This window comes from Anthonomus grandis, chromosome 3 (genome assembly GCF_022605725.1).
Source record: "Anthonomus grandis grandis chromosome 3, icAntGran1.3, whole genome shotgun sequence".
Classification (NCBI taxonomy): domain Eukaryota; kingdom Metazoa; phylum Arthropoda; class Insecta; order Coleoptera; family Curculionidae; genus Anthonomus; species Anthonomus grandis.
This window is the reverse complement of record NC_065548.1, coordinates 37,613,781-37,628,169: the sequence shown is the minus strand read 5'-3', so window position 1 is coordinate 37,628,169 and position 14,389 is coordinate 37,613,781. Positions and strand designations below refer to the sequence as shown.

The 14,389-nt window shown below is 32.8% G+C and overlaps 1 protein-coding gene and 2 long non-coding RNA genes across 5 annotated transcripts in view; 2 read left to right on the top strand and 1 right to left on the bottom strand.

Moving 5' to 3' along the window:
- Window positions 1–688: 688 nt before the first annotated feature.
- Window positions 689–1,799, bottom strand: LOC126734455 (uncharacterized). The gene is made up of 2 exons (XR_007660058.1): window positions 1,177–1,799; window positions 689–1,128 (listed from the first exon to the last, which is right to left on the bottom strand). It is a non-coding gene; the product is annotated as an uncharacterized LOC126734455 (long non-coding RNA).
- Window positions 1,800–1,942: 143 nt separating this feature from the next.
- On the top strand, window positions 1,943–4,364 carry LOC126734452 (uncharacterized). Of its 2 annotated transcripts, XR_007660055.1 has the most exons (5): window positions 1,943–2,416; window positions 2,471–2,833; window positions 2,900–3,438; window positions 3,496–4,133; window positions 4,214–4,364. It is a non-coding gene; the product is annotated as an uncharacterized LOC126734452 (long non-coding RNA). The 2 variants fall into 2 exon arrangements; XR_007660054.1 differs by having other exon boundaries at window positions 1,945–2,416; window positions 3,496–4,361.
- A 1,196-nt stretch (window positions 4,365–5,560) lies between these two features.
- The window catches only part of LOC126734448 (zinc finger CCCH domain-containing protein 11A-like), a 38,657-nt gene continuing 29,828 nt past the window's right edge, over window positions 5,561–14,389 (top strand). Inside the window, exons 1-2 of one of the 2 annotated variants that reach the window (XM_050438098.1) lie at window positions 5,561–5,708; window positions 6,002–6,092. In XM_050438098.1, coding sequence (XP_050294055.1) covers window positions 6,024–6,092 — 69 coding nt within the window. In that variant the 5' untranslated portion in view covers window positions 5,561–5,708; window positions 6,002–6,023. Of the gene's footprint in view, window positions 5,709–5,753; window positions 5,921–6,001; window positions 6,093–14,389 lie in introns of those variants that run through there. The other variant, XM_050438097.1, reaches the window with a different exon arrangement.

Sequence of the window (14,389 nt, the reverse complement as noted above, 5' to 3'; positions counted from 1 at the left end):
CTTTGTTATATAGGATGTTCACCCTTCCTCTATCCAAGGAATCTTTTTATAAAGAATTTAACATAATAAAGCAGCTTGCAGTTAATAACGGATTTCCACTTTCTACCATAAATAAACTTTTTTTCGCATACATGAATAAATATAAATTCTCCTACCACATCTTATACTCCAATTCTTTAAATCTTAACAAATTCAGATCTTTAACATTTTTTGGTTCAATATCTCTCCAACTTGCAAAACTTTTTAAAAATAATCTTAATCTTTCAATAGCTTTTAAAACTGCAAACACTTTGAAAAAACACTTAATAAACACAAAGGATAAAATGGAGCAAACTTTAAAATCTGGGGTGTATTCTTTGAATTGTGGTGAGTGTTCCGCTGTATATGTTGGTCAGTCTGGTAGAAGAATTTCCACTAGGGTGAAAGAATATATAAGTCTTTTCAACAATTATAAAGATACCGATATTAAAAAAACAAAGTCAGCCTTTGCAAATCATCTTTTATCGACTGGTCATAACTTTTCGGTGTCGGATGATGTAACTATATTATATGAGTGTGGAAAAGGTAAAAAACTAGATTTCCTTGAAAAGCTGGAGATTACAAGAGCTAAGAGAAGTCCAGTATTAAATTGTGTCAATGATATCTTTAATTTCGAACCTAATCTCATTTTCAATAATCTCCAATAAAATAAAAAAATAAAAATTTAATCTTGTCTCATATAATGTAATTATTCGCACACTACAACATTACCCCGATTTGGCGATAAGGTATATGCTTCGGACTTCGGATCCAGTAGTGGTCTGTGGTTCGATCCCTATCAAATTAAAACATTTTTTGAAAAAATCTTTTTTATTTTTTTTGTCCTTTCATAATTGTATTTGTTTTTATTCCTTTTAAGATAATATGTACTGGATGTGATATTTGGCGTTTTAAAGTCCATATTTTAGTCAATAACGATACACGATAGTGTAAACTCATTTTATTTTATATTTTTTATTGATTTTAGTGTGTGGCTTTTGTATTTAGATAGGTATGTCTTTTCTGTTAATTGCCGTTCTGTCCTGTATCATTTAATTTTAATAATTTTATTTATGTCTGATCATGCCCTAATACGGCGAAACGCGTAACCTAAAATAGACGCTTGATTTATGAGACTTAGACTTTAAGTTTACTCACTCCCTCCTTTGTTCATATACTTAAGTCTCTTTGAGAGTAATGGATGATTATTTTGAAAAATACGGATGTTGTCATTGCGCACACTTTGCTCTTGTTGATCTATTTGTTGTCGAAGAGCGGCGTTTTCATTTTGTACCTTTATCAGATCACCTCTAATTTTCTCAATTTCGGCCTTTTGAGTTTTCAATCTATCATCAAAACGCTGTTCAACCATTGCGAGAACTTTTTCTGCTATATCAGAGAGGAATTTTTTAGTAAAAACAGCAGCAACAACTGACTTAATTTCACGTAGATCTGTCGACGAAAGAAACATTTGGGCAAGAGACAATAAAAATAGCACTGGAGCTGCAGTACTGTAGTTCACCAACTAAAACTTGGATCACTGAACAAGGGATGCTTAGACCAACACAGTTTTTCCCAATAAACACTTAGGTATTTTAAAAAGCTGCACTTTAGAAGCAAAATTCACGGAGCCACTATCACTACGGTTTTACTCGTATGCCATCTTTCTTTACTTTTTTTTTCATATGTTACCGGAAAACCACAAAAAGTTATAAAATTAGTTAAAAATGTTAAATTAGAAGAAAATTATGAGACTTGGCTTGTTTCCAACCAAAGGGAACATAAAAAAAAGTCGAGTCGTCAAATACGACAGTTAAAGTGTCATTAATGTCATATGAAGTACGTCAAAAATTAACCAATAAGAATCAGTCGACCAACTTGGGTGATCCCATATTCTACAATTCCGCCCAGCCCTATTCAAACTTCATACCCATGACTGACACAGCATACGTTAAAATACAAATATGCCCAGCCAATCAGAGAAATTGAAAGTGGAGCAGCACTGCTGATCCTTTCGTGAAAGTTCGAACGTCAAATTTCGTTGCCAATTAGCTACGGAAATTGAAAATCAAGGCATTGGTTTTGTTTAACTTAACCTATATTGCAGATTTTATTTGCTTTGCTTGCTTCCTAATAATTGATTAATTATCAACAATTATATCAACTTTGCGACTATTTGAGTGAAAATTCATAGTGTATAGTGTTGAGTGTTTACTCCATTATCTATACAATCCATATCTGTGCTGGTTTTGGGCTCAAAAACAAACAATTTTGTGTTTGAGTTTCATTACCTTTCAATAAACTTGCCAGTGTTTCTTAGTGCATAATTTCCTTCCACTTAAACGAATATTTGCACTTATCTGTTGCTGTCTGTTAGACAATTCACAAGATCACTAAGGTAAGATACATATAATTTTTTTAGTTCTAATTTGAATAATTATTTATTTTGCAGTCAACAAAATGCAATCTGTGAAGTTTGTGATAAGGAATTTTCAAGCACATCTACCAGAAACAGGCATTGGAAAAAGTTTCACCCTGAATTTGTTGGGAAGGAACAAATAAAACACATTATATGTCCAATATGTACTAATGATATCCACACATTTTCATATTTCAACTGTTTAAACAAACATTTGCTTGATATTCACCATATAACTGTCAAAGAATCAATTTTAAATTTTAGGAATTTTGAAGAATTCATATCTTGGAGGGCACAAGATAATAGGGAAGTAGATTATGCTTGTCAGACCTGAAACAAGTTTAAGAATGGGGAAGAACACATATTTTACAATTGCAACCAGAAGTGATATCAGAGGTTGTACAAAGTCTTAGTTATCATTATCAAACATACATAAGTATGTTTTGTTGTGTTTACTTTTAGGATTTAATAGCGCATGCAAAGTGAGAAGTCTGGGGGAAGCATTTGCATTCAAGGAACATGTCAACAAGACCAAACTCAAATAGCTATCAGCATAAAATTGTAATAGAAGCCCATAACAAAGCCGAAAAAATGAATGGTAAGGTAGAATTTTTAGAATTTGGAAAATTTTAAGTACAAAGTGTTTCGGTAAGTGGTAAGTTCTATGTTGTGTCTTATCATGAACTATGTGATGAGCAATGTTGCACTGGATACTGTAACATCTATAAAATATGTTTTCATAAATACAGATGTTAGTATCCAGAAAATTCTGTCTAAACAGTACTTTGTAAACATATACGTGCTGTAGCCATTTTTGAGCAGAGGAGCGAGTTTTTGTAGGTTCCCCAACTGTGAGTGAAGAGGAAGAGGATAATGTTTTGTTTGTTGATCAACCCACAACTAGCCAAATCAATTATCAGGAGGATGTAAACCATTTTATTCAGGAGAGTTCAAAAATGAAAGTCAATAGTTCTGCAATGGACTTTGAAGAAAATCGAGAAGTAGTTTGAGTAAAATATAAGTTACATTTTTATTACATTGTTTATACTTATTTTAAGATTGCATTGCAAGAAATTTGTAGCTATGGTAGAAGTTTAGATAAAAATGCATTTGCCAGATTTATGGCTGTAATCAACAAATTTAAAAATAAAGAAGTGAAGGAAGAAAATTCTCAGGGCATTGAAAAGAAAAAAATTGAAAAGCAAATGTACTATCCAAATAAAAAATAAGCTAGATTTCTTTGTGTATTTAATGGCTAGATAATATTTGAATTGTAGCTATTTTTTTATGTTTGTATAGTTGTGAAGTTAACAAAAATAGGATGTGGTATTTTATATGGTATTTTGTGTTATAATCAGTGTAATATACTTAATACTAAGTATATTTTTTGTAAGGTTTTGGTGCAGGTTTCAAATTGTAAATACAAATTTTATGTAAGAGGTCATATACATCAGGTCATATATGCTAGGTATAGTTTTTGTAAGGCTTAATTTGGTGTAGGTTTCAAATTGTAAAAACAAATTTTAAGACTTTCAAATTTTATATCTTCTATTTTAAGACTAAAATGTTATCTTATTTTGTATGTTAATATTCAACTAATCATTTTCTATTACATGTTGTTTGCTATTTTTTTAATATTTTTTAGGGTGCTGAAAAGCTAGTTGGATTAACTTGAAATTCACGAGGGGGAAGATCTGTGAGTATATATTTATTAATTAAAATGTATACAAAGCAGTAATTTTTTTCCATGTTACTATTGTATGGAAATTTGAATAGCTTGGGCTGTATATACATGACCAGTAGAGATGACAAATAAGCTAAAGAAGTGCGAGTCTACATACCATATACCAGATTAATACATTTAGCCTCTGCATTTAATTAATTGAGGTTGTTGATATTAGAAATACCATAAATTATTATATTTAAATAACAAATAAATTTATAGATTTTTTATTATTTGAAATAAACAAAGTTAAAATATGATTTCTACGTTTTTTTTTTGTTTTCTGTTCTTATACTTTGACTTTTTAGTCATATTTACCCTTTATCCAGCTTTTCCAACCATATATATACTTTATATCAACCACTAAAGTATAATGTATAGAATATGTATAGTGGTAGTGGAAAATTTAAAATAATTAAAACAATATTATACTTTTAAATAACTATTGACAATTATTATATTACTAAGGTGCATATTAGAATTATGACACAGGTATGTAAAAATGCGAACTTTAAAATGTTCACCATATATTGTTAAAAAATTTAATTGACATTCATTTTTATTCATCCACTTATCCACCTATAATTCAATTAATTTATCAGCTCTACACACCAATTCAATTTCGTATCACCCCATTTTTAATATTTAACTAACAATAATAATTAAATAATTCATACGCATTGCGCTTACACGTACCGCTATACCAAATGATTAACAAATTTCCTCCTTAAAAGAGATAATTTGCTATAAAAACCAAATTTGGCAAGTATTTATAAAATAATAATTGATCACACGCTGTAAATGTTAAAAAAAATCAATAATCCATTTACTATTAATAGCTAAAATATCTTCTTATTAAATGTTTTTAATGCATATTGCACTTTTTTTCATCTAAAATATATACGCATCATAAAAACCTAATTAAATATAAATATGAATAGAGAAACTCTACATACATTGAAAATTTCCTATTTTGAATTTGGCGGTTCGCATACCACGCCCTCGCGGACGCCGAAGCGCTCTCATTGGCTAGGCATATTTGTATTTTAACGTATGCTGACAGACACTACCAGAAATATTTTGTTTAATCTTGAATTGTTCTCTAATTTAGTGATATCGAAAACGAAACGCCTACAATCGAAACTTCACAGGCAAGTTTGTTTGAACGATAATTTTAATTTGTAATTAGAGGTCCATTCTTGAAGCGGAGTGGCTACAATATAGCGGGTTGGAAAGAGAGCTATATGAATAATTTTAATATATAATAATGAAGTATTGATTTATTGATCTTCGTGCTCCGTAGAATTATTAGCTGCAGTACTTTTAGTTTGAAGTAGACACGCGTCTTTAGACTTTTCTGCACCTATATCCACGTCCAGCGTGTTCATTCCGTTACGCAAATTAGCATGCAAACGCAAAGCCGCCTTTATTTTAAATTCTAACCTAAAATTGAATATTTTGACATGACATTTCTTTTCTCGTTTCTAAAAAAATTGTTGACGTCCTGTTATTTCAGGGATTTTTTAGTGCTGAAGATTTAAAAAAAAGGTAGATATATATATGCTAGTTTTTCATGAAATTCTTTAGATTTTACCGAAAATTCTTTCGTAAAATTGGATTAGTTTAAAGAAAGCGTGTTTAAAGTGCTTCCGCTTAATATTAGACGAATTTGTGGCTGCATTCATACACATTTCTTTTGCACTATACCTATCTACATTTATAAGAAATTATAGTATAATGCCAGAAGACAACTATTATTGGTATTTATTTAGAATATTAGTGCCATTATAGTTATAAATCTCTCATCAAACTAGCACCTGCAAATTATAATTTTTTTTCAGGACAGACAACTTCTTCCAAAAAATGACAGACTTGGAGTCACCCAAGAAAAATAATGACTGTTATTTCTACTATTATTCAACATGTTCCAAAGTAAGTACCAGCCATTAATTGTTTTATTTTAATTTTTTATATTGGAAGTCACTAAATGCTGGCTCCATATGGATCTTTTTCGATACTGCTCTTGAAGGAATTCACTTCATGCTAGTGTTGATAATAGTGACTGAATGAAGTGGTTTTTCTTATGCTACTTCATTCTACATGAATTTAATAAAAATTCAATTTGAGGCCAAAATATGTGTTATTATTGACACCTGCTTTTTGATGTTATTGCATAATTCTACATTGTGAGGCATCAAATTGTACTAAAGAACATTCAAGGAATTGATGTAGGGTTGAGCACTACTGTACTTTTTCAATCACATTTATTCATATAATTAACAGAATCAACCTCATTATAGGAAAATAAATATTATATTATTCCAATTTTTAAACCTTACTCAAAATAGAGTATACAAAAATATTCAATATTAAATAAAATATGACATATACTGTTAGGCATATTCAAATAATTTGCCTGCTAAATCTTGATTAGATAATGTCCACATTTTCAAGATCTCCACTATATAACAAATGTTATGCTCTCAACAGGGAAGTATTATGGTGTATATGCTCTCAAAAGGAATATCATATTCAGTAATATATATACAACTTCCAGAGCATTATCATCCTGAAACTCCATATTCCTAACTTTTTAATAATAATTTTATTTTATTTCCAATTATCTTACAATATATTTTTCTTTCTCTGAGACATAAAGAAAAAACACAAAAAGGAGTCAAAAAAGAAACCAATACCAAGTATACCTATAATATGCTCTTGTTATTCTATATTTAAATTAAATAAATAAATATAATTTATTTCTCACCTGGCACAATCCTATTAATAATAACATTAAGCCTAGTTCAAATTTGTAAGTAAGTATTTATTAAGACTGTTGCAAAAAGTCTCCAAAGTTCTTGCACATTTAACCTATTCAGGTAGAGAGTTATACAAGAGAATTCTATTATAAAACATTGATTTTTGTAATGTATGTTTTTACCATTAAAATATTAAAATCTTGGTTTGATCATAAATTGTGTTCATGAAGATTTTTCCAGGTTACAAAATAACATTTAAAATGGTTGGTTGTAAGTCATGCATAATTTTTTAAATTACAATGTTATTTGGTTGCTATTAGTTAGCTAAGCCAGTGTAAGGCCTTCAGCATTTCCTGAATGGGAGTATACCTATCACAATTGAACAAAATACACATGACTTTATTCTGTTGTTCCTGTCGGCTGTTGTACATTTTTTCTTTGTGCATGAAATTAATAATGAACTATAAGAAAAATGAGAAAAGATAATGCTATTAGAAATTATGTTTTAGCTCACAAAGATAAAAAAAAAATGTATTCAGTAATCAGTCTTCCAAAAAATAATACCTAGTTTCTCTACAACTCTAACTAAAAAATATTTATATATACATACATTTATAATTAGTAACATACATACTCCCATCCTACTTTATAAAAAATTGCTGTAAAAGTTTTTACTTAATACCCTGTCATTTAGCTGTTTCTTACATTTAGAAAATTTTGTTGCTCTTAACATATTTGGGAGGCTATTGTAAATTTTTGGACCAAGATAATCTGCCTGTGGTCCCTGTTTCTGGAGAGTTTACACTTTTTGCCAACAAAACCACTATACTTTCGCATGATACTGACCCAAAAGAATGAGAGTTGCAATGCAATTGACAGGGATGTGACTCTTGTGAAGCTGTGGTGTGATGCTAACAAGTTAGCTTTTAACATCTCAAAACTAAAATTCTATCCTTTAGGTATGATAGGCGGATACTGATTACTTTGCATAATAATTCAATCAGTCCATCTGTTGCAAGCAAATTTTTGGATGTGATGCTTGATAAGCTTTTAAAATTAAAAAAAAAATGTCATCTAACTGTTTTGCTATTAGAGTAATTGCTAATTCCCTTAACTTTGTTGTAGCCAAAAATGCTTACCATACTCTCATTAAATTCCATCTTAGGTTTGGATTTGTCTTCTGGGGAGTTTTTTCCCACTATCTGTTTAATTATTTATTTGTTATACATAAGAAGGTAATTCGCTATATGTGCTGTGTCTGTTTTTGCACTTCTTGTCAGGATCTTTTCCTGAGGCATTCCATCCTAACCTTCCCCTTCTTATTTATAATGGAAACAGCTTGTATCGTTCATAAAAAATACAAACATGAGCTTAATTCTTTACACATTTTTCTGTCTCTTCCTATTCCAAGAACTGAGAAGGTAAGGGCCTCATTAGTCATTTACCTTTTAAAGGGTAACTAAAATTGTTTCTGTCATCCTCCACTAAATTTATTTAAAAATCATCTATCCTACATGTTTCGGACATATAAGATGTCCATCTTCAGGGATCTATAAAGAACCGAGGAAACTTATAAGCTAAGGATAAAAAGTGTTGAAATAAAAGGTATTAAAAATTAACTTAAATATCCTTAGCTTATAAGTTTCTTTATAGTCAAAGTCAAAGTCAAAATATACTTTATTTGCCAAGTTTACAAACTTATGCTAAAAGCTTCCTAATCCTAGAATTTATAATACAAGTATTTATTTGGTTATACAGGACAAAAACAGAATACAGAATCGATTTTGATTGTACATAGAAGCATATTTTATATAAACAAGACAAAACCAAATAATTTTAAATATTAAAATGAATCGTTAAAATACTCTTCAATGCTGTAGTAAGCTTTTGGTAAGTTTAATTTCTTTAGTTCTCTCCTAAACTTTTTAAGGTCTGTAACAGTCCTAATCAAAAAAGGAACATGATTAAATATTTTACGACTAATAAATATAAGAGAATTTCTCGTAAGTGAGGAGGTGGGGATTGGAAGAGATAAGTTGCCCACTTGACGAGTATTATGACTGGTACAGGATGGTGGACTTACGGACTTATGTATGAGTGTTGCAGTTTCCAATATAAAGAGTGAGAAAACTGTTAAAATTTTTTCAGCTACAAAAAGAGGTTTACAAGAGACTCTCAGACCAACACCACACAGATACCTTAATGCTTTTTTCTGAATAGTAAAAATCATGTTAAGAAGTCCCTTGGAGCACAATCCCCAAAATGGCAACCCATAACGGATATGAGAGTCTATTAAGGCGAAATAAACTGAACGAGCAAACAACCCCCCCAGCTCATGCCTGGCAACCCTGACTGCAAAACAACCAGAAGAAAGTTTAGCAGCGAGGCCCAAAACGTGGTTGTCAAACCTTAAACTCTCATCAATGAAGAGGCCGAGAAATCAACAATAATCCCTACCATATAGTGGGCTCTGTTCATCAAACAAAAAACCCTCCACATTACACTTAAAGCCCAGAACAAAAGTCTTATCAACATTGAATACAAGCTGATTGCAGATGCACCACTCTTTAATTTTGTGAAGGTCCTCTACTATGAGAGATCTGACTACTTTTTGATCTTTGTTATGCCACAGAATTGTAGTATCATCGGCAAACTGAACCATTAGTCCATGCAGTGATAGAGAGCTTAAGTCATTAACGTATAATAAAAACAAAATAGGACCCAACACTGACCCTTGAGGTACACCACATTTAAGATGTGCTATCCCTGACGAAAATCCAGATGCAACCACCCTCTGTGTGCGGTCAGACAGGTATGACTTCAAACACCCCAAAGCCACTCCCCTAAATCCATAAAAATCAAGCTTTGACAGCAGTATTCCATGATCCACACAATCAAAGGCCTTGGACAGATCACAGAACACCGCTGCTGCAGCCTCCTTGGAGTTCATAGATAGATACACATTCTCCAAGAATCTGAAAATGGCATCCTGCGTGCCCCTAGATGACTGAAATCCATACTGATTAGGGGACAGCACATTGTATTTGGTCAAAAAAGAGACAATTCTCTTTTTTGCAAGCCGCTCAAGAACCTTGGAGAGGGTAGACAAAATTGATATGGGACGGAAGTTAGTGGGTCGGTCCAAGCTACCACCCTTATGAAGAGGGATAATCATAGCTTCCTTTAAACAGGATGGGAACTCGCCCTGAAGAAATGACTGATTGACTGCCCAAACCAAAGCACCCAAAGCGCTCGCAGGCAGAAGTAACAGCAGACGTGAAGAGATACCATCGGAACCCGAAGACCCATGATTCTTCAAGCACTGAATTGTTTCAAGGACCTCGGTGGCATCTACAGGGTGGAAAAAAAATTATTGGTTGATAGCATTCCGATTAAGATACTGCAATGGATCGTCGTCACTGGGAACTGCTTCCAGTAACTTCTCAGCAATATTAGAAAAATAGTCATTGAAATCATCGGGCCCCAAGTCCGATTCAACCAACCGCCGACGAGAAGACTGCCTACATTCGTTAATGATTAACCAACTTTCCTTCTGTCTGTTACCGGACGAATCTAAGCGCTCATTGTAATACAGTTCCTTTCTGACTTTTATCAGATGCCTATAAATTTTCCGATAATCCTGAAAATAAGATCTGATGAATTGATTGTCAATAGATTTGCGAAGTTTTGCTAAGCATCGCAAATTTTGGGCAGATGTTTTTAGTCCCGCGGTGATCCATGGTTTTCGTCTCTTGGATTTAAGTCTAACCAAGGGAAAGCAGATATTTATTTTATCACATAATGTATAATAAAAGGAAGAAAATGGTTGTGGAGCAGCCCGGATTGCATTCCAGTTAACAGACGAAATGGATTGAGAAAATAAATTCAAATTGTTCCCGCTAAACACTCTCCCAATGCGGCGGCCAGATTTGTTTTTAAAGTCTTTAAAGTCACCAGGGAATTGGACATACACCCCCTCGTGGTCCGATATACCCACTGAGTGCACTGAACAGGTAACACCGTCCAGATTACTGCAGAAATAATCAATAGTGGTCGATGAAGAGGACGAAATACGAGTGGGTGCATTAACATGCATGGTGAGTGCAAATGATTTGAAGATTCCATCAAGAGAAATTCTTTGCGGTAAGGAAACCTCCGAATAATTAATATTAAAATCTCCAGCCAGGATAACACGCGAGTGAATTGGGAGCCGGGACAGAAGACAATCTAACCTGTCAAGAAATAGACTGATATCCCCAGAGGGCGGGCGGTATATACAAATAACGTACATATTAAACAACTTACAAAAACATACCGAACACTCAAAAACCCGTTCAACTGAGGCATCACTAAACTTATCAACGGTACAGAATAAGTTTTGAAAATGTTTCCTAATTAGAACAGCAGTCCCTCCATGCAGAGAGTTCTGTCTATAATAAACTGACAGTGGTACATACTCATCAATACAAAAACATTCATTAGGTCTAAGCCAATGTTCCGTTAATATAACAATGTCAGGAAAATTAAAATTAGCAAGCAGAAGTTGAAGCTCATCCACCTTATTCCGAAGGGATTGAATATTTAATAAAAATGCACTACAATGCTTTAATTTTGATATTGCAGTTGAATGAAGGGGAGCCTCAACCTCTACGGTCTCATCTATAAAAAATAGTGAGAACCAGTCACACGCTCAGACGCAGTTCCCACGCTTTCGACAAAATTAGGTGATCTATCTAGTTTTAGATGCTTAGAATTATACAGTGGGTTTAGAAAATATTTTTTTATGTGGCCATGTAATATACAAGCCAAATCAGCAAAATGATTAGCATAATTGCATTCAAGTATTCGACTTAGGTCAATGCTGTTTCTATGGAAAGCTTTATATAATGACAGATTACTATTATATACGACACTGCAACCCGGTTCAAAACAAGGGCTTGTCATAACGAGGAAAGTAGTGTTTTTACAGGGAATGATAAAATCGTTAATAATAGATGTAGGAGAATATGTTGCGTTCAACCACAAGATCACCAAATCGTTCTTGGTAAAATTGGAAGCAAGAGCTGAAGCAGTTAGTACCAAATCACGAGTCAAGCAACCAGGTTTTAGAAAATATTGAATGTTGTACACATGTCCCATTTTGTTACGTAAAAGCTTAAGAAACAATCTATCACATTTTCCAGCCACAAACAGAAGCTTTGGACGAAAATCATCAGGTTTATTGTTTTGTTTATTGATCTCAGTACGCACATTCCTGGAGTCAGTGACTGTTGGTACCACCTGCTGAGTTTTCAAGAGCCCAATCTCCAAAAGGTGGCTTTCTTTTTCTGCTTCTAAAACTCTTATAGAAGTCACCATCCCTTCATTAATAGAAGAATACTCATCAACATCTCTTTGTAGCAAAGAAATTTGATGTTTATATGCAAGACTCTCGTTTTCTATAGCGTGAATGTTGGTAATTAGGTCCTTATTTAAATCCGTTAATTTGTCCATTTTGAGTAAAAGGTCCATTTTTTCCTGTTCCAGAGACTTTACCAACAAATTCAGATCATGTTCCTTAGTCTTAAAGTTGTCAATCTCGTAACTAAGTTCATCATTTTTTTTATTGAGAATATCAAGTGTTGATGAAAACTTTTTTTCCGCTTCAAATACTTCATCCTCAAAAACCAGACTATTTCTATATAGATCCCTGAAGATGGACATCTTATATGTCCGAAACATGTAGGATAGATGATTTTTAAATAAATTTAGTGGAGGATGACAGAAACAATTTTAGTTACCCTTTGACTTATTAACTCCACTGCAAGTATGGACTACTTCTTCAAATTTACCTTTTAATTTGAGGAATACTGAATGTGACCTTAAGTTGAGGAAAAAACTAAAAATATTTTTACAAAGTGTAGATTTTTATTATATGTTATTTTTATTCTTATGGTTATTGTTGTTATTATTATCCATTGACTAGTTTTAATACATGTATTTTATAAGTTTTAAAAACCTTTATGTACTTATAATGTTTCCTTATTTTGATTTAGAAATATTTTACTATTATCTCTTTTTTACAGCTTTGGTAGAAACTTTTAGGTTTATAACAATAAAGCAATTTTTGATTTTGAATTTCTTTATACTATAGTATATTTATCATAAATCTAAACTTTAATATGTATTTTTTTTTTAAAGCAAAGGTTTCTTGCTTTCAAACCAGCAAAACGAGACATATTTAAATTGTTCTTAGGAGGACACACTAGCACCTTCCAGGTTGGCCAAAATTTTGACTTGAATCGTCTAATTTCAAAAGCAACCATCTCCACAGAAGCTAATTTTAAGAAAAATGCAAAAAACTGCTATAAAAAAATATATATTACCTTGTAAAATATTGTATTTTTTGTCTTTTATATCTATAAATGTACTAAAATAACATATTTTCAATAAAATAAACAACGAGTTTTAGTTACTTATATCTATATGATTAAAATAGTTATATCTATATGATTAAAATAGTTAGTAGATGGCTGGTTTTGAAACTAACTTATGGATTTGGCCAGTTTTGAATAAGTTTCATATCGGAAAATTTATAGGCATCTGATAAAAGTCAGAAAGGAACTGTATTACAATGAGCGCTTTGATTCGTCCGGTAACAGACAGAAGGAAAGTTGGTTAATCATTAACGAATGTAGGCAGTCTTCTCGTCGGCGGTTGGTTGAATCGGACTTGGGGCCCGATGATTTCAATGACTATTTTTCTAATATTGCTGAGAAGTTACTGGAAGCAGTTCCCAGTGACGGCGATCCATTGCAGTATCTTAATCGGAAAGCTATCAACCAATCATTCTTTTTCCACCCTGTAGATGCCCCCGAGGTCCTTGAAACAATTCAGTGCTTGAAGAATCATAGGTCTTCGTGTTCGGATGGTATCTCTTCACGTCTGCTGTCACTTCTGCCTGCGAGCGCTTTAGGTGCTTTGGTTTGGGTAATCAATCAGTCATTTCTTCAGGGGGAGTTCCCATCCTGTTTAAAGGAAGCTATGATTATCCCTCTTCATAAGGGTGGTAGCTTGGACCGACCCTCTAACTTCTGTCCCATATCAATTTTGTCTACCCTCTCCAAGGTTCTTGAGCGGCTTGCAATAAAGAGAATTGTCTCTTTTTTGACCAAATACAATGTGCTATCCCCTAATCAGTATGGATTTCAGTCATCTAAGGGCATGCAGGATGCCATTTTCAGATTCTTGGAGAGTGTGTATCTATCTATGAACTCCAAGGAGGCTGCAGCAGCGGTGTTCTGTGATCTGTCCAAGGCCTTCGATTGTGTGGATCATGGAATACTGCTGTCAAAGCTTGATTTTTACGGATTTAGGGGAGTGGCTTTGGGGTGGTTGAAGTCATACCTGTCTGGCCGCACCCAGAGGGTGGTTGCATCTGGATTTTCGTTAGGGATAGCACATCTTAAATGTGGTGTACCTCGAGGGTCA